Source organism: Stegodyphus dumicola, chromosome 4, assembly GCF_044657685.1.
Source record: "Stegodyphus dumicola isolate Sdum_Otavi_A_Nest chromosome 4, ASM4465768v1".
Classification (NCBI taxonomy): Eukaryota; Metazoa; Arthropoda; class Arachnida; order Araneae; family Eresidae; genus Stegodyphus; species Stegodyphus dumicola.
This window is the reverse complement of record NC_140771.1, coordinates 241,288,907-241,314,370: the sequence shown is the minus strand read 5'-3', so window position 1 is coordinate 241,314,370 and position 25,464 is coordinate 241,288,907. Positions and strand designations below refer to the sequence as shown.

General features: G+C 36.2%; 1 protein-coding gene across 1 annotated transcript in view; it reads left to right on the top strand.

The window, feature by feature from the left end:
• Positions 1-25,464, top strand: part of LOC118194056 (microsomal triglyceride transfer protein large subunit-like) — a 139,337-nt gene that overhangs the window by 7,790 nt on the left and 106,083 nt on the right. Inside the window, exon 2 of the mRNA XM_035365243.1 lies at positions 20,004-20,194. Coding sequence (XP_035221134.1) covers positions 20,004-20,194 — 191 coding nt within the window. The remainder of the gene's footprint in view (positions 1-20,003; positions 20,195-25,464) is intronic.

Here is a 25,464-nt window from a genome sequence, read left to right as displayed (position 1 = left end):
AACAGAAGGGATATTAATTTCGTTTTGGCATTTTGTGGCGATTCACTATAAACGACGTTTCACTTTTCAAATTGTTGCCACCAAATTTATCGTCCTGTATTATATTTAATTAAATTAAATAATCAAGAATCTGCATAAATGTATGTAGGTGTCTCGCATTGTGATAAAACATTGGTACCCAGAGCCATCAAATTTTGAATAACGTAATCCTCCACTCGAACATGGGCATCTGAAAGCCCAAACTTGGAATGCGGAATTTGTTTTCTTATCTATTTCCTATGTTAATTAAAAATTATTTAAAGTTTTACAAAATAGTCGGCGATTTCAAAGCGAGAAATGGCAACACTGTACGGAAAAAAAAAGGGGGGGGGAACATTCTTACCTCCAGCGCGGGAGACTGTGTATCGGAAGTTCTAAAGATATGCTCTTTTAAATAGTTTGTGACCTTGCTGTTGAACTGAATTTTATGGTTTAAGTGCGAAGAATGCAATATTTAATAAATAAAGGTAACACATAAAACGTTAAAAATGCCACTTTGGGCGTTTTTTAAAATCTGAAAGCTTTAAGATTTTTTTTTTTTTCTAAAGTTAATAGCAACAGTTGTAACCTTAAGTACTGTTTTGAATTCTTTCTTTTTAGGAAAAAAAATATATAAATAAAATGAAAATTTTTTTTAGACTTACTGGAATTGGAAAATCTTTACGAAGATTTGAATAAACTATTGGGAAACACAATTTTGCATCTGAAAAGCAAATTAAACATTTTAAATTCACATAAAATTAAACACTAAAGGGTCAGGATGTTCATCTAAATTAACAACAAAAAACTCGTAGTGTAATTCGAAAAGTTCAAGTAAATTCTAACCTAAGAGTATCGTAATTAGTAAGAATATTAAAATATACTCTCAAAAATAACAGGATTTGATTTTTTTTTTCTAAACCTATTAAAAGAAAGCCACCATGGTTAACTTACACGCAATTCCCTCTCTCCCGCACATACACACAGTGAATAGATTAGGTGCCTTGTCTTTGGAAAAAATTACATTAATTTTAATTACCTCATTGATTTCTGAAAACGGGTAATATTTTCCGATATAAGGAATCTTCTGCGTATTTAGCTTTAGAGAACGCAAACTTATCTGTGAAAAACTATAGCACAGCTTATTAAAGAAAATTTGACGCCAAATTTGTAAAGCGTGGTGAAGACAGCTCAGTGTTTTAAAAAGGTGTAAGGGAAGTGTAGCTTGAGGCAACTGGAACTTTTAACTCACGATGAACACAATGGATTACTTAAACATTTTGAAGCGAATTTTAAAGCTTGGTATTGAAAAGCTTGTGGATAAATAACGATTGATACTTCCAATAAAACAACGACTTAGCACATTGTTGAAATTAGGAAGCACTAACGGCTCAGCTGCACATCCGTCTCGGTCGCCAAACGGGAATCAATAGTTTGGTTTAGTATAACATTTATGAGATTTTCTGGAATGTAGAATGTACAAATACATTGTAATATTAAAGACTGTGCTGAAAATTGCGTTGACAAAATGTTTGATTTATTTAATTATGGCAAAACACTCCAGCCGCCCAACCGGTATGGTGGTTAGCGTCGCTGGCTGCCGTGCCGAAAGACCCGGGTTCGAATCCCTGGGGAAGGCATGGGTGTTTGTAAATGTATAGTGTCGGTGAGGCATGATGGTACTCTAAATATGCGGCGAGCCGAAAGTGCTCTCGTGTGGTTTGGTGGAAGGGGAGAGGGGTGGGAAACCCTCGGACCTGTCCCCTCCCGGTGTGCTCTCCATAGAAAGGGGGGTGGAACTGAGGTAAATCGCACTGTCACCTGAATGTTGCCAACGGTAGGCGTAATCTAGCGCTCCTTGCCACGAGGAATTTCGTGGGCTTGGGCTGACTACGTCAGACAAGTGAGCATTAACAACAACAAAACACTCAATGGCAGCCTACCTAAGAGGAAAGATGCCTTCGTGAAGGACTTTCTAAGGAAAACTAGCTCGTATACACGTTACACATGGAGAGATCCATCAAAATGCCGGCTAATCTTCCAGAAGTGGGGTAAATTGGCGCCAGATAGACACTCTTTGTTTGCGATGTCAGAAGCCGTTTCATTTTGCAACTGCCAATTGAAAAAAAAAAAAAAAAAAAAGGCGATGTAAAATCTAACATCTCCAAACGAAAACGAAGCTAAATGCAACACAAGCGTCAATTACTGCGAACTAAAACACAAATTTAAAATAAATTACAAAAAATTCAAGTCACAAAGATGAAACTAAAAATTACAAATATACAAACATAAAGGTACTATTCGGTTTCGAGGGCCGTAAAAAAATTGCAGCGAAAATGTACGCGCAAAAGCGCCAAATCTGGCAAACGCGCCCATTTTTCACAGCGTGCCAAATCTAGCGTACGCGCTGATTTCAGATTGCTCTCGTGTGGTTTGGTGGAAGTTTATATAGTTCTATATTTCTTAAGACGCCATTGAAATACTAGTTTAATTTTTAAATCCTTTATTGATATCCTATGGATTTAACAATTTGCGAATTTCCCCGCGCAAAAGCGCCAAATCTGGCAAACGCGCCCATTTTTCACAGCACGCCAAATCTAGCGTACTCGCTGATTTCAGATTGCGTTAAGTTTATATAGTTCTATAGTTCTTAAGACGCCATTGAAATACTAGTTTAATTTTTAAATCCTTTTTTGATATCCTATGGATTTAACAATTTGCGAATTTCCCATGACGAAAACTCGGCAATAGAATTTTGAGTAAAGTGCAGAATCACCCACTGCTTGACGCGTTTTTAAGAATTGCACATACTCGGTATCCATGTGCACATCCACCTATTTTCACTTAAAAAAAAATTCCTAGAATTGCACAAAAATGGCACTGCGCACCCCCTTGACTTTATCTATGTACACATCGACCTATTTTCACTTAAAAAGTAAAAGAAAATTGACAAAAATCCAATTGTTTTTACCTTTGTAAAAAGCGGCAAACAAATAAGTGAGGGATTCTGCACTTTACCGAGAATATTTTCAAAGAAAAGGCATCATTCATTATAGAAAATTGCGTTTGAACAACCAACGGATGAAATTATGCTTTAGCGATAAGTCGGTAGCGAAATAGCGACGCAGGCATCCATTCAGTTATGTTTAGCAATTTTTATATAAATTATAATAATGATCTGAAATAGTTATTTACTCTTATGCTTCCATTCAGTCATGTTTAGTCTTTTTCATATAAACTATAATAAAAAAATATTATATGAAACTAACCTTTCATCTAAATTAAAACATCAATCTTAAATAGTTATTTACTATTATACTTCCTTTCTTGCCGCAATGATTAGGGTTGCCGCAATTATTTTTGGCAGCATTGGCATCAACAATAGTTTGGCGATTTTTTACGGCCCTCGAAACCGAATAGTATCAAAATGGGTTACTACAAAATTAATATACAAATGTCTCTTCACTCGTATCAAAAAATTGTCAACTAAGTAAATATATTCATATTCACTAATAATGGATGCATCATAAACTCACAAAAATATAGAAGTTATTATCGTCGTGGAACTCAACACACTAATCCACTTACACTCAACACTTAAACTTTCCACATCTCTCGACTGCCACATTAAAGAAACAAAACTAAAAAAAAAAAAAAAAATAATAATAATAATTAACTGACCCGAAAAACATTAATTAAATAAAATGAAAACATTTATAAAGTATAAATTACACGTCATCTTAAATCCAACATTCTCCCACCAACAATAGCTTAACCACCTGCACATATTAAACAGTAAAACTTTTAAAAATAAACACAATATTTCGAAATTAAATTTGAAAAAAATCTTCTGGCTACATTAACTCACACACATTACAACCACCGAAATAAAGCTCTATGTTTGCCACAAGGAAATACACGCCGGAAACCACAACTGAATCGAAATCGCCCCAAATAAAAACTCTCGTCAAGTTTCGCGCTCATCTCACTTATGGAAGATTAGGATTTAGGATTTAGGAACGGGGAAGACGGGCACCACGCCTTTATCATTTGGTTAATTGGTTTAGCGCCGTCTCCCCACTACGTGATCCCAGCCGTTTATTAATATTAGCAAACAGATACGCCGGAATTCGAACCTTGGATCAAACTACCAGTGTTCAGCGAATTTACCGCTCGGCCACTGGTGGGCCTGCGTTAACGAAAGAACGAAACAATATAATCTTTATGACATACATACATTGTTGGAATTCTTACATTGTTGGAGCGAACCTATGACATAGCATTTAGTTCTACTCAAGAGGCATAGTGAAGTGAAAATGTACAGTAAACTATGAACTTCTAACTAAAATAAACTTTTCTTGCGTTTTAATTTGATATGCATAGATCTTTTTCTTCTGAACATTCAATTCATTTTAAACTCCACATTTTTTTCCCCCTTTACTTTTGGCAAAAGAGAAATATTTTCAGTCAGTATCGAAAGTGCAAAGGAGATATAAAAATTAAAATTGTATTTTTTCTCATCGATCATTTTAATGAATAAAAATTGTCGCCAAACAGTGTTATTTAGTGCCAATAATGGTTGAGCGTGACGTCATAACGCTCTTCAGAAGTTCTTCGCTTTGGTTTTATGTAACCTTGATAAGCTTTTAGTGAAGAAAGAATTCAAGTTAACTGCTGTTTCTTTGATATTCTTTTGTATTTTTCAAGACATTCAATTGCGAGCTTCGTCAAAATGGTGAAATGTGTAATCACTGCACCACTTGGACTCATTCTCATTCCAATTAAGTGAATTTATGTGGAGTTAAATTTACCACGAAGGTCACAATTTTGAACGTCAATAGGGATTTTTGAAAGATTAGCGCTACATTTAATCTTTTTATCAGATTTTCTAGCTAGATCTTGCTAGAGCTCATGTTCATCTAAACTTTCTAGTGCTCTATTCACTGTTTTGAACACAAAAGCTATTTGCCCAATATATTAGTAATTTATCTAATATATAAATATAAAAGCAGGTTATCTAATACATATATATGTAATTATTCCAGTCTGTAAATACTGTTTTTCCTATGTTTGTTTGCTGCACCATCGGAATTATAGTTGGGGTATTTATGTACTATTATCGCAACCACCTTAGCAGAAATCGCCAAACTCTGGCAATCAGGCACATGCCAGTACTTTAGCAACCATATCCATAATAAGTTGCAATATACAAATTCACCGCATCAATTTTTTCTTCTGTAAAATATCTCCAAACTAAGCCAAGGTTTTTGCGCTAATACGTAAGTACCACAGTCGCTTCCTCACTTCAGTTATTTCTAATAGCGATAGTATAGTCAAAACCGCTGAGTATTGATAATTCAACCGCTTTCCAGTTTCGTGAAATGAGCTAGCTGTATGTCGCGACTTTTCACAAGTGTAATGGGAATATGAGCCATTTTCTTTAGAGAGTTTTTCCCAATGGGAATGCCAGGTTTTACTAAAACAGCTTTTGTTTGGGTTACCGTAATCTAAATAGTCTAGCCCAGTCCATCCTTATTCCAACAATGTAAGAACTTCAATGCTGTAAGGGAACATATTATTTAACTGCTGAACCGTTTTGTAACGTGAACACATTTTTATAGTGAGTGCTGATATTGCATCTCCGTGTGGTTAGTTTTGGTTTATTTGATTATGGCAAAGGACTCGATGCCTAGCTGCCTAAAAAGGTAGGATGCTTTCGTGGAGAACTTTCTAAGGGGAACTGGCTCGTATACACGTTACACATAGCGAAAACTTTCATGCAGCCAGACTATTCGACTGAGATCAAACCCGGATTAGTGGTCAGCGACTTTACTACTCGGCAGCTGGTTGGCCCATCTTCAGATGGTTGAATTCGATATTAAGGCCATTTGCACAAATTCTTTCAGAAAGGAAAATACCTTTACTGGAAAGGAAATACAAACAACGGCATCTTGTACATGGTTTCGCATAACACGAATCATAAATTGCGAGAACTGTCCTATAACACGGTTTCGCTCTAACACGATAAGAAAACTGCCCAAGCGATCCCAAGAAATTTAACGAACTGTGCATGAAATTTTTCCATATTGAGCAATCGGTCAGAGAAATTCTGCCCTGCTCACCCTCCAGGGTGCGGAGATAGTCATTGTCCGACAATCTTCCCTGTCACTTGTCCGATGACCTTCGAGCCTAGTCTGTTATCTGAAAATTAACAAAGGCGACACCCTAAAGAAACGATTTCAAAAGAGTAGTAGTTTCCTATTGAAATGGCAACTGAAGGAGGTGAAGATCTTTTTAAATAAACCTTTCCAAAGAATCCTTGTTTCGTAAGTGCTGCCAGTTGTCTTCTCAGATCCGGTTCCGGTAAGAACAAAAATCCTCAGGAGAAGAGCCACATGGTGGAGACCGACAGTTAAATTTTTAAATGTTAACAAGGGAAAATCGTTTCCTTCTATGACCATCAAAGTATAGCATATTAGAGACAATACCCAGGCACCACATAACAATGAAAGAACCTCACTATCGCAGAAGATGAACGGCATAAGGTCACAATAAAAGCTTCAAAATGCACAACCTTGAACGTTCGGCATCCAAAATTTTAATCCTCATCTACGTGGCCAGAGAACAAAAAAGTTTCACACCGCTGGTCATCAGTCTGCGTGGAGCCACGGTTGTTAAAGAATAACTTTTCTGCATTTAAGACATTAAGTTTCAATCCCAAAACATGTCCTATAAAGATTAAAAAAAAAAAAAGTTTAAAAAGAACTTTATTTCTTTAGAAGTAAAGATACAATTTTGGTTTTAGAAGGGGAAAAGGCATCTCACATTGGAAAATGTCTTAAATTGAATGAAGCAATAGTCCGAACTATTAAGAAAAATGAAAAAGAAATAAGAAGTGCAGTTGCTGCAGGATCTTCGACACTCGCAAAACGTGCAGTTCACCCTAGGGCCAATAATTCAGAAGATGGAAAAGGAACTCAGCATTTAGACTGATGATAGCTGTCAAAAAATAATTCCGTTGGATGGTAATATTGTCAGGACTTGTGTTTCTCTTGATTTGCTTCGGAAACATGAATGATCCTGAATAGGAACAGGGAGCTTACTCAAGCTATGTTCAAGAAGGTGTGAAGTAGACAACACAAGCAAGGAAGGGTATACGAAAACCTTTATTTTCAATCTTTTACAGGCACTTCCGAACTTCGGAATACAAAGACCAACCATTTGTGGTCTGAACGTAAGAATATAAAAACTACTAACTAAAACTCTAACTAAAAGCTAACTTTGAATTAGTATACAAATGCCTAGCACTAAGACTGGCCTTTATTTAAAAAAGGCACGTATGTAGTACGCCGAGCTGCTGGTGGCAAGCGGCTTGCTCCCTAAAACTCCTTCTCTCTCTCGCTTGGCAAAAAGCCACAACTTAAGTACTTGGGCGTTAGCAAGACAATTTGCATAAACACGTTAAAGCATTTAATTCTGGCCGGAAGTAGAAAATAAGAAGTGATAGTACAGTTTTAAAATAAAATAAACGTTAGTAAAACTTAGGATCCTTACAATATCATTAAACAAAAAGCACTCAAAATTTACAAGCACCTTAAAGAACATGGAGAATCCTCTGTCAAACCTGGGCCCACCAGCGGCCGAGCGGTAAAATCGCTGAACACTGGTAGTTCGGTTCGAGGTTCGAATCCCGCGAACGGGCTGGCTGCATGGGCGTTTTCGTGGTTTTCCCCATGTGTAACGTGTATACTAGCCAGTATACCTTAGAAAGTCCTCCACGAAGGCATCCCTCCCCTTAGGCAGATAGCCCTAGTGTGCTTTGCCGTATTCTCAATACACACACATACACATCTGTCAACCCTGATTTTGTGGCACGTAAAGGTTGGTTCGAAAATTTCAAAAAGCGTTTTGCCATTCATAGTACAAGAATTCAAGGAGACTCTGCATCGGCTGATTATGAAGCTGCTAGGATGTTTCCTCAAAAAATTCAAAATATTATAGAAGAGCAGGAATACGTTTCAATAGATCAAGTTTTCAATGCGGGCGAAACTGGGCTGTGGTGGAAAAGTGCCCAGTAGAACCTTTATATCGACAAAAGAAAAAACTCCACCTGGATTTAAGGTGTCTAATAAAGATCATCTAACGCTACTTTTATGCAATAACGCGTCGGGAACTTTATGACAAATCCCTTGTTGTTAGTTTACAGGTCTTTAAATCCTCGTACACTTAAAGACGTAAATAAAAACACCTTATCGGTATATTGGAAAGCAAATCCAAGAGCTTAGATAACTGGAAATTTATTTAAAGACTGGTTTTTAAATTGTTTTGTGTCAGATATTAAATGTTATTTAAGGCATAAAAATTTGAGCTTCAAGGCGCTATTATTATTAGATTCCATATCACCCACAACATTTTAATCATCCCAACGTCAAAATAATATTCGTACCACCTAACACTACTTCATTACTCCAACCATTGGATCAAGGTATTATTTATACCTTATGAGTATTACATGAGAACAGAATTACAGAGAATTTTAGACGTAACCGATTCAAAATTAATTAATGTAATGGAAGCTTGGAAGAAATTTTCAATCAAGCACTGTATCGACATCGTATCGTTCTTGCTGAAATAATTGAAAACATCAACGTTGCATGCGTGTTGGAAGAAGATAGAGACCTCTTCAGTTGAAATAGAAAACGCGCGTGAATCGTCAGAAAATAAAATTGGTGGCATATTAGAACTTGCTAAGTCAATCGGAGGCGATGGTTTTCTGGATATCGCTATTGAGGACGTTCAAGATTTATTACTAGAAGAAGAAATTGACGAAGAAGACTTGATGGAAATGCCATCCGAAGCTGTAAATCAAATTGATTCTGAGGACACTACCACTGATAAAGATGGTGCAGTTAATAATTTAAAAGTAAATATAAGAAGACCTTAGTTGAAATTCTCGAGTTCTTTTCTTTAATGCAGAACCTTCCGCTGAAAGAAGCCGAAAATTTAAAAGAGAGCTGCAAAACTGTCTAGCTCCATATCGAGAGGTGCCCACCAGCGGCCGTGCGGTAAAGTCGCTGAACACTGGTAGTTCGGTCTGAGGTTCGAATCCCGCGAACGGGCTGGCTGCATGGGTGTTTTCGTGGTTTTCCCCATGTGTAACGTGTATACGAGCCAGTTTCCCTTAGAAAGTCCTCCACAAAGGCATCCCTCCCCTTAGGCAGATAGTCCTTGAGGCTTTGGCATAATCACACACACCTATATCGAGAGATTTACAATGACCTGGTAAGAACTAGTAAGCAAAGTAAAATTACAGATTTTTTAAAGAAGGTGTCAGAACTTTAAATGAAGAAGAAAGTGATCTCATTCCACCGAAAAATCTTTCTCGGTTGATTATACTGAGCAATGACGACAAAGAAATTAGTTAAATTAAAGTTGCGTTAAATTAAAATAATAATTTTTGTTTTGTGTTGTACATACATTTATATTTTTAATAAAAATTGAAGTTATTTATAAATACTTGGTTTTAATAACTTTTAAGCCCTCAATCGGAAACCAATACGAGTTCACAAACAGATGTCCTAACGCCAGAGAAAGTAAAATTAATCGAAAGGGATACAATTATCTGAAAAGGGTGGTTCGGATTCTTTGACAATTTAATTAGTACAGAGCACAATTATCTTGCCTGAAACTATGTTTATGGAGGATCAAGCAACGGAAAAATATTCCAACACACTTTAAAAAAAAAGTACGTTTGACAAAAAATTTTGATAATTACTTTCTGTTTCATACCGTAAATAGTTTAATGTCGTTAGTTTCTTAGAAGATAAAAACAAAATTTGAAAACAACGCAAAGCAAGCATTTTCTTAGTGGATATTTTATCGGAACGCATTGATTTTTTTTATTAACTGCTGTAGTGGGCTTTTAAATATGTAAAACACATTGTAAAGTAAATCAGTCGATAGGAGAGAGAATTGCTTCAGCAGGTTGTTTCGAATTCTTTTCAATAATGAAACTTATAGATAATTATTTTATTTCTGCGCTTAGAGCTTCTTTTCAGGTTTGAAAAAAATTAGCATCATCTGGGTAAATTCATTTAGCATAGGTTAGGATAGGTTACTTTTTCATCGCAAATGACTTGTAACTTTGCGCGCTTCCAACCTGCACGCAACAATAGTGGTGACTGCTAAGAACTGGAAAGTAGACCAAAGTCTTGAGAAGGGTTTAAATCCCTTTTTATTCAACTTTAGAAATTACAAATGCGTGCTCTTGACGCTCACAAACTTCGCCGACCCGGCGGTAAAATAAAAATTAGAAACTGAAAAGAGATAATAACAAGTGACTAACTACGAGGCTCTCTAAACGTAACTAACCTAACCGCGTTCTAAGATACCGCTGATAATTCAGCAAACTTCTGAATATTAAGTTGAAAGATTAACAAACTGCCGAGGCAAGCACACAGGCCGAAACGCGTGGTTCTTCAATTTCTAACTAGCCACCTCCACGCTCGTGAAGCAAGAAAGCACACCTTCGAACTCGTTTCCCTTCTATTTAACTCAGAAAACTTCCGCTGACAGTTTGAATCGTTGCGCGTTCTACTAAAATTTACATACTCTGGCATTGGCAATTCCAGGGGAAAGTAAGGCTTGACAGGAAAGATAATTTAAACTTAAAATAAATGTTAGTTAAAATAAATATAAACCCTACAGACTTCAGGGCATTCTGCTTAGTAGCTAGCTATTAAAAAAAGCCTGCATTTTTAAACCTTTAACATTACTTTTGAAACATATTTCTATTATTTAGTGGAATCAGTATTTCTGTATAAACGCTATGTAATATAATTTACACGTATTTTTTATTATTTAACGAAGCCTTTTAATTAAAGTCATTTCTGATTTCGTATTTATACATAGAAATATTAATTCTGCAATTATTTCGCTTGAACTAGGGAAATAATCCATATCTTACTATCTTTTAATGAAGGGAGGTTCGGTTTCATTTAGTTACGGTATAGTACGTGAGAACCTTTGGAGAAGACTTTTTAAGGAAAACTGGCTCGTATCCACATTAAACATGGAGAAAACCATGTAATTGCCCATGCAGCTAGCCCATTCATTGAGCGGAGATTTTTACTAAATGTATTTGCATTAAAGAGTCATATTAAGTACATAATTTTCTGAAACTGTTAGTTATATCTTAAGAAAAGAAATATTCTTGAAATTCGGAATGAGATTTTGCATTTTCTACTTCACTTGAATTTGCATATGGAAATTTAATATATTTCTTATACTTGAAGATGTCGCTCGACCGGAATAGTGCTTAGTAACTCTGAATGCCGTGTCGAAGGACCCAGGTTCGAATGTAGGAGACAGCATGGGTATTTGTAATGTATAAGCATGAGGGCACTCAAAATATTGGGTAAGCTGAAAGTCCTGTCGAGAGGTTGCCAGTAGGGGAAGTAAACCCTCAGGACCATTTGCCCATGGTGCTCTTCAAAACTGAGGGCGGAATTTAAAAAAGACGTACTGTCACAAAGTCGTACTGTATTACTGAGGCGCAATCTTACCTTCTTGCCACGATCTGTTTCATGGGCTTGTTCTGATATGAAACAAGAGAGATTAGTCCCAACCACAACAACTACGATACTTTAATATACTTCATTAATTAGCTAGTAATAAGTGCCATATTTAAGATAATTAAGTTTTCGTTGGTGTTTATTTGATTAATTATGACAAAGCGTTAGAGGAATCTCTACTTAAGAAGAAAGGCATCTTCATGGAAGATTTTCTAAGGGAATGTGTCGTGTTTACGTTATAGCTGGTGAAAACTAAGTACGCCGGGTATCAAGTAAATTCAAACGTCAGGTATCAAGTATAGTTGCTTAAGATTGGAAAAATACTGTTTTCATACCTTTAGCCTCTAAGCCAGTGACATCTGTTTTTTGTTTTTTGTTGAAAGGAACAATTTTTTTTTTAAAAAAGGGCCAAGATTTATGACCAACTGCTTAATATATACAGATTAATCATTATATTTTATAACAATTTTTGAATTATTATATTATTTAACAATTTAGAAAATGTTTCAGCATTTTCAAGGAAGCGCCAAAGTTGGCACCTTTTATACCATGTGAATAGCTCATAAACTTTTTATATCAGGCACATAAGGCATCATTGGGAATAGCTGTGCAATGTTTTTTAATATGCGCAATGCCATGGCTGTGGGAAAACATCCGAGGAATTATACACTCATGTCCATAAATTGAGGATAATTCGTAGTCACGCGGAAATCGAACTCTAAAATAAATATATCACCTGTAAAATCACTACACACATCTTCAAGAATCATATGCAAATTTCAGGAAGTAACCAGATGACACCGATGGTACGTCACAATGACGAGAGTGTAAGAGAGTGATATATAAGGAATACAGGCAAAGAAGTAAAATTGTTCGAAGGCGCTTTATAAGCATTTCAGTGCAATAACCGAACAGTTATGACACAAAGGACACATTTAGATGATGTTTTACGTGGTAGAATTATCGGCCGTCTGGAATGTAGGCGTACCCAACTGGAAGTATCAGACGAACTTGGAATTGCCCAGAGTGTCATCTCCAGGCTTTGGCAACGATTCCAAGATGATGGTAATGTGAGTAGATGTTATAGCACATGTCGCCCCAGAGTTACAACGCCGAATGAGGACCGGTATTTGGCAGTTACTGCCAAAAGAAACAGGCAGAGCACAGCCTCAAACCTGTCTCGTCAGCTCTCTACGACAATTTCAAGGCAGACCGTGTACAGACGCTTAGGACAGATTGGTCTATATGCTCGTAGACCTGTCAGATGAGATCCTCTTACTGAAACTCACTGTCGCCTGTGGTTAGTCTGGAAAAGGGAGCATGCATTGTGGACACTGCAACAGTGGGTTTGTATGATGTTTTCCGACGAGTCCAGGTTTAGCTTGCAGTCTGATTCTCGCCGGACTTTCATATGGAGAGCTCCAGGTACCCGTTACTTACCACCAAGAAAACATCATTGAACGACACCGTTACGGTGGTGCAGGAGTGCTCGTTTGGGGTGGAATTATTCTGGGTTCCAGAACATCATTGAACGACACCGTTACGGTGGTGCAGGAGTGCTCGTTTGGGGTGGAATTATTCTGGGTTCCAGAACTGACCTGCATGTTCAAATTGGAACCGTGACAAGCCAAATCTATCGGGACGTCATTCTGGAACAACATGTACGTTTGTTTCAGGGCGCCATGGGCGCACAATTCGTGTTTATGGATGACAATGCCCGTCCTCACCGTGCAAACATCGTAAGCGAATGCCTTCAATCGGAGGATATCACCCGTATGGACTGGCCAGCATTCTCACCGGACTAGAATCCATTAGAGCACGTGTGGGACATGCTTGGCCGACGAGTTGCAGCCCGTCAACCTCCTCCTACATGTCTACCGGAATTTCGGAGAGCATTGCATTTTGAGTGGTGTAATATCCCCCAAGATCAGATCGATAATTTGATACTCAGCACGCCTAGGCGTTGTACGGACTGTATTGCATCGTCTGGGAGACATGTAATGTATTAACAATCATAGTAATATTGGTTTTTTGTAAATAGGTTTTTTTTTTTTTTTGTAATTTGCTCCAGGGAGAAAAAATCGCTAATTTTTTTAATAATATCAAACATATAGCATCTTTTTTTGCTCTTTACCTTTTGTTTAATAAATAAGCTTTACAAATAAGTTAAATTTGTTTTTCTTCTAACTCTTCCTTTGAATGATTTTGCATTATCCTTAATTTATGGACATGAGTGTATTATATGATAAATTGCTGTTACAACAAGTTCATTTTCTCCAGGGTTGGCGCCAAGATGCATTTTTTCCAGGCCATCTAGTTAGATTTTGCGAGCCGCCCATTCGGTGTAGTGGTGAGTGACCGAAATGCCGTCGCATGGACCTCCGATCTACACCAATCAAAGTTATGTCCATGCGACGGAAAAGAATCTACCATCCACCGTCGGCGGCATTTACTGAATCAATGATAGTAATATTACAATGCTAAATTGACAATGTCATCTGTACAATAATTGTTACATAATAATCCGTATGAAAAATAGATATACAATCAATTAATCATTACATTGTCATGGATAGGAACTATGTGGAGAGTGGAACGTATACATTAACTAGTTTCTAAACATATGTCTTCTTCAATACGTCATAACTGCACGTTCTTATCGGTTACACACCTAATGATGTGTGTCCTTATTACTGTCGCAGTTATCCACAGAGTAGGCCAGTCACATCAGTTCACGCAGTTGATAGTTCCATAGCTCAAAGTATATGATGTTATGTAGACTATTCCCTGACTGTTGTAGCCATGGATCGGAGTTTGCATCCAGGGAAAAACATGGTTGTAACTGTCTGTCCCCTTCATAGGAGGCAACTGTGGTCACCTATTAGGTGCTTCCATAATGAAATGGCCACCACTTTCGGCTCTTGTAGAAGCACAAGCCTAATTAATGGCTATTAAATAAAGCGCCCGGCCATTCAGAAAAAATGCTCCAGTGTTTAGTTAAGTCTTACTGTAAATGCCATGTACAATTACAGATGGCTTACTTTTGATGGCATGCCCGTGAGTTTGGCGTGCTTACTTTAGAACGTTCTTCGTGAAAGCATTATTGCTTCGCAGAGAGTACTGTAATGATTCTAATGCTTATTATTTCAGCATATTCAAAGCAAATCTAGGCTAGCTTCGGTTCGTAAAATAAGCTACATGAAATTATAGCTTCTCAGATTTTTACCCACCTGATAAGCAGGTGGCCATAAGCTTCTATTCAAGTTCTCTTCTTAGGAATCTGGCTTTTTTTCGTCATAGTTAGAGAATATGTTGTGCTTCAAACAGGACTGAGTTTCGAAATGTTATCTATTTCCTTATGCAAACACAACTTATCTTTAGGCGCCGGCTGCTTTGCAGCAGCTAAAATGTGATACTAATGCTAATCGCATGCAACGCTTTATCAGTTATTTCTTTCATTGAACAATTTCCGCAGCAGAGTCGATCATGCTTTAAGCTTCATTATCAATCCATTTACTCTCAAATCCTGAGATTTCTGTCGGTGAAATCTATTTCTACATGTATCGTGTGTACTAAGAATCCCCATCTGTAATTTCTGAAGTTTATTATTTCAGGTTTTTACTCGTTAATGAGAGATATTTCAGTATGAAAACCTCCAATTCTATGACAAAGTTGCAAGTATCTAGCAGCTTCGTTGAATGATACGGTTTTAAACTTTTGAATTTGCAACAAACGTAAGAGTGCTAGACAAAGTATAGAAGTCTTTTAACTTATCGCTATTTTTAAATATACACCTTTTAAACTAGTTATCATAAAAAATATAATAACCATATAAAGGTTTTAGTGAACTCAGCCTGTATAATTTTATATTTTCAAATAAATATTTAATGTTTTCAGTTATATGTCATGAATTAAACACATTTTTATTTATATAGATCAGATCAAAAAGTAAAATAATTATAATTGCTTTTAAATCGCTTAGTTTGTAATCAGTAACAGACAGATTAAATTTGAAAGTTAAATATCTTACGCTTTGCCGAATGGTAACACAGTGGGTGTCCGCCGATAACATCGCGGCAAAAACATCGCGGACGAAAACTTCGCGGAGAAAACAACGCAAGGCGAAAACGTCGTGCTACAAAACATCGTGGGAGAAAACATCGCAAAGAGAAAACATCGCAGTTCTAAAACATCGTGGTACAAAACATCGTCGTCGAAAATAAAGCGGTTCAAAAACTTCGCAATTTAAAAACATCGTCGTCGAAAATATCGTGATAAAAAATAAAGTATCTACAAATCATCGTATGACGATAGCATCGCAGACATACTTTTTTCAGGCTTTAGTAACTTTAAATGGATATTCCCATAATGATTTGTGAGAGCAAGATGGAAAGAAGGATAATTTTTACTTTCACATTTTTTTATTAACTAATAAATTTTTGCTGAGAAAATAAGAAGAAAACTTAAGCATAGCAAATTATTGCAACTTATAGCACTTAATAGAATTTTAAACTGACATATTTAATTAACAAAGGCCATTAATAAATCATTTTTATAAAGTTTTTACTGGTAATTTTTCATGAAAAGTATAATCTATAAGTTGCATTTAATTTTCTATTCTTAAGTTTCCTTCTTACATTTGCAGCAAAAATTTATTAATTAATAAAAAAATGTGAAAGTAAAAATTATCCTTTTTTACATCTTGCGCTCACAAATCATTATGGGAATATCCATTTACAGTTATTATAGCTTGCAAAAAAGCATGTCTGCGATGTTATCGTCACGCGATGATTTGTAGATACTTTATTTTTTACCACGATATTTTCCACAACGATGTTTTTAAACTGCGAAGTTTTTGAACCGCTTTATTTTCGACGACGATGTTTTGTACCACGATGTTTTAGAACTGCGATGTTTTCTCTTTGCGATGTTTTCTCCCACGATGTTTTGTAGCACGAAGTTTTCGCCTTGCGTTGTTTTCTCCGCGACGTTTTCGGCCGCGGTGTTTTTGTCGCGATGTTTTCGGCTGTAACCAACACAGTGGCATAGAAGAAAGAAGTATTCTATTTCTGGGAATGGTAATGCCTTGCTTTTAAATAGCCGATTTTATTGATTAAATCTTACATTTTGTCGATTGGTATATAGAGGTATAAAATATAAGATAAGGAATTTTTGTACAGGAACAAAAACTGAACAATGCAGTATTACTTGTAGCTGTAATTAGACTAAAATGTCTTTTTGCATTGCATTTAGCTTCCTTTTTTCATAGGAAAAAATCTTAAAGCAGCAATACTTCACAAACTCTTAGCCATCTTCTGTGGATTGAACAAAAGCGTGAGTGGAGAGCTAATTTAGTTCAAGAACGTTTCCAAAACGTAAAGTGAATCGCGATCTGACAAAGACTTGTTTTAAAATTCATTCAACAGCTGCAGGGAAGGATCGGTAGAAATCCTCATCTATCACATTGATGATAACGGTGCGCGAATCACCTGTCTCTTGTTCACATATAGGGATAGGAGTAGAGTTCAAGGGAAGAATCCATTTTTACTTTCCTTAGCTTATTTCTTTCCTAATACTTGAATCAAAGAATACATAAAATTTTAACACCGTAATCTGTTTTTTTTTCACTTCATCTGTTTTTACGCTCATGTCCACAGGTGGCATCAGAATTTAGGCAAAAGCTTCTGCAAATATACGAACCAATTTGTTTCCTTCAAATAGAAGCAGGACGTAACAGAATCGAACTTCTTCGAGTAGACATGTGTTTAATATCATTTTCGTTTCTTCCGCCGTGGACTACAGAAATTATGATGTTTTTCACCGTAGACTACAGAAATTATGATGTTTTTCACCGTAGACTACAGAAATTATGATGTTTTTCACCGTAGACTACAGAAACCATAGCTTCTCGTTATTAAGCAAAATGGTTCTAGGTTTTTCATAGTTAACTGTTTCGTTTGGATGCGGGGATATCTTTTTTGTATTATTTGAATGTTATTAATTCTTTTTTATTCAGTTGATCTTCAGTTTGTATGCTTTATGAAACATCTTGAGTTTTTTTTTTTTTTTTTTTTGCTTAATTGGTTGTGGCAAAGCACTCGAGGGGTATCTGCCTAATGCCTTCGCTAAAGATATTTTTAGAGAAACTCGTATTTTTGTTAGACATAGAGAAGGCCAAGAAAATACATTAAAACTTGAAAGTGAGGAAGACTGTAACGTCAGCCAAAGAGAGGTTCATATGGAAACACAGATTGAGTATAATTTTGCTTTTAATAATTTGCACAAAGCGTAGTTTTCCCTTAATTATTCAATCTTTTTTTTTGTACCACCTAAAAGCATATTTTCAAAGTCTTGATTAGCTCTTTTTATACTTTCTTAGCTTTGCAGATGGCAAAACTTGTTTACGAACATCTGTTTCAATCGAAATCTCATCTACTGACATGATTAGGATCGATTATTTAATAATATTGTAATCCATCAATGTCTCTCATCTCCACTTCGAAGTGGAACTATAAGCAGCATTCTCGAAGGCACGACTCGAGAGGGTGTCCTTTCAGTTGACGAAACTTGTATTTTTATTGATCGCGGTTTCACATCTGACTGGCTTCAAATTTAATATCGTCTAATCTCGTTGGATAAACAGTTGTCATTACATTTGATTCGGCGTCACGATAGACGACCCGAAAGCCAACTCGGCTATCTTCATCATCTTTGTCTAAATCCTGTCGCCAGTCCATCTACTTCGTATCCTAACATTCATAGATTTAAGGGTCCAGCCCAGCTACTTCGTACTAGGCTAATATAGGTCTTTCGAGTTTCTGCTGAAACAAAGACTCTTATTTGTTGCCCATTTCCACGTTCTCTGGCTTCGAGAAGTATCGCGTGGTGATACTACAATCTTCTAATCTTGTTGGAGCACATTTAGGTTTACCGGGAAGTGTTATTACAAGTAAAAGAAATCCATTATAACCATTGCCCTATGTTTAGATTTCTCACCATATTTATTAGCAAGCTATAGGTCATTCTCAATTTGCAGAATTACAGAAATGTAAATACGTTCACTAAGTTATGTACTACTTATTCCGCAGTCTTTGACATCAGAGCCTTGAAGACCACAAGTGTAGCGAAATGGTTATTGTATACCATTATAAACTTGATATCACTGTCAAGATGCGACCGTGAGTTTGTAACTTTACAATTCTTAATAGTTTCTTTTGGCATGGCTCATAAGGATGAATGTATACCTTAACATCAGGATGAGCAAAGTTTTTTTTTTTTTTTTTTTCATAAGATTTCTTTCAACATTCTGTCATGGTCTCCCATGCCCATTGGTCATATGAGTTTCACGAAGTACATTACATAACTTCAAATCTGTTACTTAAATCTTTGTTGCAAAAGAGCTCCTGTTCGACAGATTCTGATGTTCGAACAGCTTTGTAATGCGAGCATTTGATCAACTCTCGAGATAGCTGAAGGCCTCTTAGTAAGAAAACGTAACATTGATATGATGAACTGAGAAAAACACAAAAATATATGCATCGGAAATTCTAAACATACACTGCTATGCTGCTTTCAAAATTTTCTAATTTTACTATTGAACTGTATATGGTTTAAGCTCAAAGAAAATAATGCTTAATAACAAAGCTAAAAAGACAAAAAGAAAAGTTAGTAGGAGTGAATGTAACAACAGACTGGTAGACTGCGAGCTCAGCGAGAGCATAAAAGAACTTAACAAACCCTTCTGGGCGACAGTCAAAATCTGAAACCTTTCAGATATTTTTTATTTTACTTTTGATTTTGTGAAAATTTAACGAATTTTTAATTAACAAGCTCTATTTTTCACACTCTGACGTGCCATTCGGCAATGTGTAATATATTAATTTTTCTTTCGAACTAAATCCTCTCTGCTATTGAATTAACAAATTAAACGATTAAATAGAATAAAGAAAAAAAGAAATAAAAGCAGTTCTTCTCATCTATTATTATTAGTTAATAGCTGGACCCATGAAATTACACCATTGGAATCCATTAGAGTCACTATATGCATTTCTTTCTTCTTTATATTAACTATTTTAGTTGGTTGGTCGCGTAACTAGTTAGTAATGAAAAAGACTAAGTCTATTAAAGACAAAGAAGTTTTATTTAAAAATTAAATTATTATTATTATTACATTAAGAAAATATAGTTTATACTAAATGAGTAATATTAATAACTTTGCTCCATAAAATTACCAGTACGCTGCGGTTATATTTTTTATCTTGTTATTCGAGAGTGTTATTTCTGTAGCTCAAAAAAGTATTAAAGTTTCGTTTCCTAATGAATATTCTTTAAAACTTTTGGAAAATGTTAATTTTGAAAATAAATCTCATTTCTTCTTTTTTGTGTTATGTAGTAATACTTTGTACCTTACAGCGATAACCAACGCAAATTACGAGATTGGTGTGACTAACAAGTACGTCTACGAAACAACGGTTTCTGTGGAAGAAGAATGTGGAACGGACGTCGGTGCTCAAATCGTCGGCCACCGGTTAAAAGCCAAAATTCATTTGGCAGCTATTTGGCAAAATCCAAAGAATTCTTTACAAAAGCTTCTTAAGATACAGGTATTTTAAATTGGTTTCATTCATTTTAGTTATCACCTATTCTTCAAATTAATTAAACTGATGATAGATCAATCTGAGTAAGAAGTATCCGACATTTTAAATTAATATTCTTTTTGACAATTAGGGCCTAGCATTGGCCGACTGGATAATCGGCCCAAATCGAGTTCCGATAAATGGATTGCCTGCATGGGTATTTCCCCATGTGGGACATGAATATGAGACAATTTCCCATAGAAAATCCTCCATGTAGGCTTCTCTTTTCTTACAACCTATATGTTTCACAGCAATTTAAAAAAACCCAGCTGTATTAGTAATTACTGCTTAAGAATCATTGAATATGTCAGTGGAGGTTGAGTTATCAGCAGGCTCAGATTTTTAAAAAATATACTTTTAAAAAGAATTTTTTTTTTTACGACTGAAAAAAGTACAATAAGTAACGTTAATAAAGGGATATGCAACATGAAAACCCATAATAATAAAAAAAAAGTGTGTTAACTGAAAACGTTACCATACTTCATTAACACCAAAGAAAATTTATTAAAGTTATTGTAGCAACAAAATATCTGAGTAAATTTCTTAAATTTTTATTTCAGACTTAGTTTCGAGGTCAGATAGAACCATCTTCAGTTTTATGAGTTAAAATGATGAAAAAGAAGTATGAGCTCATGCTATAATAATAGAAAAAAAAAAAATCGAAAACATTCCAACTAAAGAAGAGGAAGCAAAATCACTGGCCTGCATTCTATGACCAAAAAGTGAAAATAACTTAAATGAATTCTTTAAAACGGAAGGTATAAACTTTTAAGAACTGGGATAATTAACTGGAAATTAAAGAATTTCACACACACACACACACACACACACACACATATATATATATATAATTAACAAGCAAGGTAGTTAGTACAATACCGTAAGACCAATTTGGTCTAAATAATTTTTTTGCGCAATATGCTGCAAAATTAAAGATATGAGAAATTGTAGAAAGCTCGCCAAAAAGTTACCAGGAGCTGTGGCTCCAAGAAAAGTTCAACACATTTTTTTTAAAAAACAATGTCACTGAAGGGTGAAAAATTATGCTACACGTTAAATTAAACACAGTAAAATACTAATCTTTGGAAACTAGTAAAGGCAAAAAATACAGAAAATACCTATCGATGTGACAAGTGTAAAGTTAAAACATAGAAAAACCAATCGATGGAACAAGCTGAAACATATAAAAAAAAATATAAAGCGGAAAATGGTAAATTAGCTTAACCCGAAGTCCAACCTGGCTTTTCAAGGGAAATTTCTATGCTTTTGGTATTGCCGATTGTAGCAAAAATGGGAGGTGCACAAACAGATGTTATAGCAGTCCCTTATATAAAATTTCAACTGCTGCGGCTAGTCGTTTTTGAGCTACGCGAGATTTGTACGTACGTACGTTACAGACGTCACGAAAAAATAAATTTTGATCCATTTTTAATCAATTTTAAGACGCGTTTTGGAAAAATGAGTCCTTTACTTTGTTCCAGCCTACAAACATCATGGAAAAAAATCCTCGAAATGGGTATTTCCGTCGGAATAGGATGCCCGAAATTTTTCGTGATTACAAGACTTCTTTACTTCGGAAAAGAAAGTGAAAAAAAATAATGAACAGTTAAAATAGACGAAAAACTTTGCAGTACCTGTACAAATGAGAGTGGGTGGTATAAGTCAAAAATGACGAGGAAGGTGTTATTCCTGAATGCGAAATTAATTCCCTTCCATGAAAACATAAGGTAACTTTAGGGGGTTTTTTCCTTTGTCTCTAAGCACCGTTTGACTCTGCTGGAAACTCACCGAGATTCCGCTTCACTCAAAATTTGTCCAGTGTGATATATTGTTGCCTACGTTTTAAAATGTTTCTAAAGTGAGACTTGGCATTGTCAATGAATCATAAGTGTCTGTTACTACTTTATTAAGCTGATATTTATAGACAAATGAGAACTTTGCACTTTATTCCATTTTGCATAAATGTTCTGTAGTTGTACATCTTTCTTGTTGGCTCATTTTATGTCTCTCTAGCAACTTCTCCGAGTTTTCATTATTCATTTCTTAGCGATGGTTGTGCTCAGATGCACAATATCATAGCTACATAAAGAGTCCTAAGACAGAAAGCGTTACGTTTTGTCTGCAACTCGGACTGGCCATAATTTTCTCTGTGGTTCTGACAGTAACTTATTGCGAAGCTTTGTTAATGAAAGTTAATCAACAGTAAATAATAAAATGATGTTTCAAGAAGTCTCCCAGCGTTAATTCTGTGCCATTAGGTTAGCTGAAAACATCTTTGTTAATCATCTATTGCTGATATGAATGTTTGTAACTCGAGACACCGTTCATCATCCGACGCGTTTTCGTTCGAATAATTTCTTCTTAAACCGAATTCTTCTTGGAGTTTCCGAATTCTATTCATTATCCGGGGCTTCACTGAGTTGAAATATCAGATTTACAAGACAAAGCGGGCTTACAATGCTTGGCTTAGGCCCTCACGTTTTACGCCAGTAGTTTCAGCTAGCATAGTTAAACCGATTCAAGTAATTGAAACGCTGAAAGAAACAACAGCGAGACGTTTAGCGTCAACCGACAAAAACTCTCTCTCGAACTCATGAACTCTGTGCTTAAATACGTTATTAATTTGTATCCTAGTTGGTGCCAATGAATGTTGAAGGGAAAGTAAAAGCACATATGATGATTGGTAAACAAGCGTAAAACCGTACATATTATTCTTAAAATTTTTCCGAATAGTGAAGACAAGTTTTAAGCCGCTCTGTTGATATCTGGTAAGGAAGCCATTTGCCGTGACGTCGGAACTGTGCTGTAATGTTATAGAAGTTGTAAATATTAAGTGTAGGGAGTGTAGAAGGACTCAAAAAAGTGTACGAGACGCTTTCCCGTGGTGCTCTGGTGCATCAGTAGAGCGAGTTTGGGCAAGTTGGGTTACTTGCACCCATAAGGCTGTGTTCAGACGGCGGCGTAAAGGGCATAGAGGCGTAGTCATAAGGGCATAAAATACGGGAATTCCGTTCACACTTGCGAGAACGGCGTGTAAGCCTTGGCCAATGAGAGAAGCTAAATTTGCGCATGCGGGGATGTGTCTACAACTTTCCCGCGCTGTTCTCCTGCTCGATTGATTTCCCGCGTTCGCTCTGCTTGTTTTACAGCGAAATCTTCTGTAGAACGCCGCTTCGTTTTAGCTTCGCTCCGATTGGTCAACGCTTATCCCAAACTCGGCGTAAAGTTGAAAACTTTGAACCCTATACCACGAGCCCTAAACCAGATTTTGTGACGTTATACCGACTGGTTGCCTTGGCAACGGAGCTCGGCTTTAACCGCTTATGCCCTTTACGCTCCCGTCTGAACGTAGCTTTAGGCGCCACTTGCTAATGCTAATGACAGAGGCAGCCACCCCGTCATTCCCCCCTCTCCTTTCTTGCGTTTTCATTGGTCCTTTACAATGCTCTTCTTTGCAAATGTTTTATGTCTGCAGCTTTCACCATACGTGTGATGTTCCAAAGCTATTTATGGGTTTGCAATGTGCTGATCAGTTGGAGTAGGAAAAGTGTAGGTATTGCCTTTCGAAAATTTTTTCACTGTAACAGTAATCGGGAGGGATCTTTGTTTTAAATGTGTCACATTGGCTGTTGTTTTAACTCCTTCACCTCCAATCCGCCCGACACGGCTCTACATTGAAACAACCAGCACCGCCCGAAAACAGCCGAGATTGTAATTTTCTTTTCTTCCCTCCCCTAAGGTATGCAATAGCAGGTGCACTTTCCCCAAATCAGTTTACTGCAGACAGCTTGTTCTAAGAGGTTTTTTTTTAGTTTTTGGATGATCGTGACATTTCGTTGTTGATTCTTTTGTAGTACAGTGTGCTTTTAAGCTTTAAACAGCAGTTTAAAAATTTAAGGATTATATTTATTTTTAAACAATTTATTCCTTCCTATAAAAATAACGGAAATAAACAAATCTCAGTCGTGATCATAACAAAGCCGGAAAGGCTTGTTGATCTGACCTTCAGAGTAGTTTTATAAAGAACGGGGTCAAAGGCTAATGGAATCTTTGTTAGAAAGTACAAAGGATGTCACTGGAAAACTTCACACCTATTTTCTGCGTTAATGGACGGGGAGGGGAGGAAATTGCTGTGAAACTGGAAAAGTATTTCGGGCGGTTCGGGTATTTTGAGGATACAGCTTAGCGAAGGGTTTGGATTTCAAAGAGTTAAATCGTTACATACCTTCACATACTTTCAAATAACGAGCGCATACCTTCAAATAACAGCACCTGATATTTCATTTCGATTGGTTGAGCGGAAAGATCACTAAGGGGCTTTTAAATCGGGGAAGCACTTTTGTGACCACTCTGTATTTGTTACAGTGTAAGGATGTCATTTATCGAAACAATTTGCCGGTAATATCCATTTTGGAATTTCTATTATTTTCAGAATTTCAATGTGCGCAACGTTTCAGTCACCCCGTATAATGCCTACCATTGGACATCTTTAGCAATTTTATAGTGTAAAATTAAATAAATTGCTTTGAACTGCACTGAAAGAAGTATATATAATTAAAATTGTTTTAAACCAAATGCAATTATCTAAAATAATCCTTAAATCAGTTCCGATAGCATCGTAATCTACTATGCTTTTCTGTAAGACGATTTCCGCATTTTAAACGTGTGTCACGTCTCATTGTCCTGAAACAGGAAATAACAGGACACGCGGATGAGATTTGAGCGTTAACGAGAAGGGAAACTTCATTGCACTTTCATTCAATGCAGTTCCGTTGCAATCACAGTGGATCTTTCTTTCCGCACGTTTTGGTGCCTGAAACAATTTGTTACTCGGGAACCCGCTCGTTTCCACTCGTTACCTATGTGTCTCTACCTAGGGATTTTCTGTTTGCTTCCCCTTCTCTGAAAGTAAATTTACTCAGTTCCTTAGGAAATGATACCTCTACTATTAAATAATGAAGAACCTATAGGTATGTAACATACATGTATGTTGATCCATTTTATTACGAAAAATGTCGGTATTAGATTTTGAGTACACATGACCGAACATGTGCCCCTCGAAGCGCGAATTTTGAAATATTATTTATTTTGTACGAATTGAATAAATTTTCGATTATCAAACTGAACAATTTAAAAGAAACGCTGCCCCTGCCCGAAAAAAATGTTTTTATCTTCCGCGCCCTAGTATGTTACCTTTTATTAAAGCATAAGATGTTGTAAGCGTAACATGTACGGGT